We start from the raw sequence: 3,937 nt of genomic DNA, 5'->3' as shown, positions 1-3,937 counted from the left end.
CGCCGTACCAGCCCTCCCTCCACCACGTGTCACCCTCTCGCTGGTGTCACCAAATTTTCAACCCCCCGTCTCCATCAGCGTTTCAAAACATGTGGAAGCCAATCAAGCCATCGGCTCAAATCACCTCCGCGTATTAGAAAAAATCATCATTAGTCAAAAACGAAAAATCATTATTAATTTTCCTACCCCAATCAGAAACCGCCTCTTCGTAATTTTTAAATCTTAATTATGATTTTGGGTTAGCAAATATAATTATATTTAGCATATTCTCTCTTCCGCGTATAGAAACTCGCCAAAATTGTCATAGTCTGGAGAAGTCTTCTTTCCTCTTCCTCGGTTTAAAACCAAACAAACACACAACGCAACCCTCTCAACAACGAAGCTTCCTTCAAACCGCAATTCTCTCCAATCCCCATCTTCTAAATCTCCCCCTCCCTCCTCTCAAACCCCCCAAAACCTCTCTCTTTCTCTATTTTTTTTTGCTAGCTCTCAATCTAATTACAAACTCTTTAATTTCATCAAATCTGGTCGGCGCCGGTTCGGTCTCTGGAACTATGTCAGAGACCGAACAGCAGCAGCAGCAAGTAGTGCTCCGAATCCCCGACAATGCCCTCTTCGGGAAATACGAGCTCGGCAAGCTTCTCGGCTGCGGCGCGTTCGCGAAGGTGTACCACGCGCGAAATGTGTTCACCGGGCAGAGCGTGGCCGTGAAGGTGATCAACAAGAAGAAGCTGAACGGAACCAGCCTCGTGTCGAACGTGAAGCGCGAGATTTCGATCATGCGGCGGCTCCGCCACCCCAATATCGTCAAGCTATATGAGGTCATGGCTTCCAAGAGCAAGATCTACTTCATCTTGGAGTTCGTCAAGGGAGGCGAGCTTTTTGCTAAAGTTTCAAAAGGGCGGTTCTCGGAGAATCTCAGCCGCAAATACTTCCAGCAGCTGATCTCCGCCGTCGGGTACTGCCACTCTAGAGGAGTCTACCACCGCGATCTGAAGCCGGAGAATTTACTGGTAGACGAGAACGGGAATTTGAAAGTTTCGGACTTTGGACTCAGCGCGGTCACGGGCCAGATCCAACCCGACGGGCTCCTCCACACGCTTTGTGGGACCCCGGCTTACGTTGCGCCGGAGATTCTGACCAAGAAAGGCTACGACGGAGCCAAGGTGGACATTTGGTCCTGCGGTATTATTCTTTATGTATTGAACGCCGGGTATTTGCCGTTTAACGACCCGAATCTGATGGCTATGTACAAGAAGATTTACAAAGGCGAGTTCCGGTGCCCGAAGTGGATGTCGCCAGACCTGAAGCGGTTCTTGGGTCGGATTTTGGATACCAACCCGATGACCCGGATCACCGTCGATGAGATCCTGAACGACCCGTGGTTCAGAGGCGGCGGCGAGTACAAGGAGATCAGTTTCTACGACGAAGATTGCGATAAAGGCGAGGAGGAGCAGAAGGCCATTACGAGCTTGAACGCTTTCGATATCATTTCGTTCTCGGCGGGTCTGGATCTTTCCGGGTTGTTCGAATCGAGTAACCCGGTCCAGGATTCGGAGCGGATCGTGTCGTCGGAGTCGGTGGAGACAATGGTGGGGAGAGTCGAGGAGTTCGCTAAACAAGAGAAATTAAGAGTGAGGAAGAAGAAGAATTGGGGAATGGAGATGGAAGGGCAGAATGGTAATTTGGTGGTTGGAGTCGAGGTGTTCCGGTTGACGGAGAGTCTGGTGGTTGTGGAGGCCAAGAGAACGGGCGGGGATTCTGGGCCTTTCGACGACACGTGGAAGAAGCTCAGGTCCCGCCTGATTTTGGGCCGCGAAGAAGCAGTCGAAGACCAATCTTTAATTGCTTCTTCTTCTACATCTTCTTCGGCTTCTTCTTCAGCTGTACAGTTGATCGAGTGATTTTGGGAAGATGGTTCTGGGTACATGACGATTAATAAGAAGAATGTGGTACTTTTGTGATGGGGATTTGGTTGTGCTTGGAATAAATTAGCAGAAGATAGTCTAGAGACTACAATGTACAGAGCTTTTGTGTAAGTGAGGGCTTAATTAACAGAGAATGAAGGGTTGGGACTAGAGCTCTCAACTCTGACTCTTGTTTTTTTGCATTGCCTAACTATTTGTATTCGTTGTTTTTGATCTTTAATAACTGATCGTATTTCACTTGATTATTGGGTTTGTTCATCTCTGTTCAATTGTTCTTGATCTTTGATATTTCTTCACAACGATGTATTGAGGGTTGGTCTGCGATCTTGTTTGTTCAAATATTTGATTGCCTACACGTTATCGAGATAATTTGTCAAACATATTACTCTCATCTTATAACAGAAAGAGAACTTCATGCCAGTTTTATTTATGTTTCAATTGTTGTTGATTACTTTCTTTGAATATCGAACACATTACTCTTACTGTCAAACTCGAGTGTTTTACATTTTTTTGTGTAGAAAAAGCAATGAATGAGCCATAGTTGATGAGACATTGCCGGTCTTCACACGGAGATCGACATCGACAACTATAAACTCTTTTTAGCTTGCTTGTCAGTAGAACTCTAGAGACCCAAAGATCTCCCAAACGACAAGTCAAATGTGAAACAAAGGGTTTGTTGCTGTTTAGGGTTGGCAGGGATTGAATGATGAATTATGGACCGGTTGTGAGTTGTCTACCTAATTTTTATTGAATGGTCTAAGTTGCGTTAAACATGTTCATAATATAATAAATACATATGATTGGGATTGATTGTTAATCGACCTTTATTTAGGAGCAAAATGATTAAAATACACATGCATTTGTACTCCCAAAAATTACAGTAGGTCATGTTGAGATGATCAATGATTTGAAGATTGAAACAATTATTTTGGTCCAGGCTGGTAGGAATGTTGGATCGGCAAATCGCAGAACATGGGTGTTTTTGCCGTAATGTTTTCAAATGTAGAGTATCATGACTTCATTATTCATCCGAACCAGAATATTTAATGATTTGAATCATTCAAACTCCTATTACTGGCAATGATACAAAGAAGCGCCAAAACAACATTATAGGCATCAATAATGAAAGATTAGTTCAAGTAAAAACCTGAGACACTCTTGAGTTCGGTTGTAGCTGTAAAAAAGGCTTAACAATTAACTTTATACTTCAGATTTTCTTTTAGCCAAACTACTACGTTGTCAAAATGTAAGCTTTTTGTTAAAGTAGTTTGTTTTTGTCCATTTATCTGTTTAAACAATAACCATGGAATAGTCAATTTGTTAACCTTGAAAACTTAGATAGCAAGTTGGTTAAAATTTGAAAACTTCGATAACCAACCGGCCATTATGTCCAAATAATAATAATAATAATAATAATAGTTTAATGAGCTACGCATTTTCACTAATACTGATCAAATGAATATATCCAATTATATTTGTTTGTCATTTATTTTTCGCGATTGTGTCTGATTTACCTTGCATCTAGAGTGTTGAAATAAGGTTCCTCTCTTAAAGTTAGAAGCCGCTCTCCCTCTCTCACACCTAGGGTTAGGGTTAGAGTTGGGGATTTCTTTGCTTTTCTTCAACGCAACCATGAGTTTTGTTGATGCCATGGCGCTAGGCTAGCCTCATCTCTTGCCATCGCCGAGGGAAAGAGACAGGTCAATCTCCGACCTACACAAGGATAAGATTTGAGGCAATTGGAGGTTTTCATGGTGGGGAATCTTCTTACTACCCATGACTACAAGATCATATCATTTTTGGGGATGTTCCACAATGCATGGCGGATCAATGGCTCTCTGTAGGTGGAGGAAACGGAGGGTCAGCGGGTTTTGTTCACTTTGTCGGACCCTACAGATCAGGTTCAGATCTAGCGAGGCGCACCGTGAGGATACAATCATGCCCCGGTGGCTCTGGCTTGCTATGATGGTGTGATGCTGATCGAAAGGGTCCCTATTCTCATGGTGTCC

General features: G+C 43.5%; 1 protein-coding gene across 1 annotated transcript; it reads left to right on the top strand.

Annotated features, from left to right (window-relative positions):
• Positions 1 to 309: 309 nt before the first annotated feature.
• Positions 310 to 2,187, top strand: LOC112164722 (CBL-interacting serine/threonine-protein kinase 11). The gene has a single exon (XM_024301018.2). It carries the CDS (start codon positions 555 to 557, stop codon positions 1,902 to 1,904), a length of 1,350 nt encoding a protein of 449 aa, XP_024156786.1. The 5' UTR covers positions 310 to 554; the 3' UTR covers positions 1,905 to 2,187.
• The last annotated feature ends 1,750 nt before the right edge of the window (positions 2,188 to 3,937 follow it).

Source organism: Rosa chinensis, chromosome 5, assembly GCF_002994745.2.
Source record: "Rosa chinensis cultivar Old Blush chromosome 5, RchiOBHm-V2, whole genome shotgun sequence".
NCBI classification, from domain to species: Eukaryota; Viridiplantae; Streptophyta; class Magnoliopsida; order Rosales; family Rosaceae; genus Rosa; species Rosa chinensis.
Note: the sequence above shows the minus strand (reverse complement) of the source record. Positions and strands in the feature narration are given on the sequence as shown.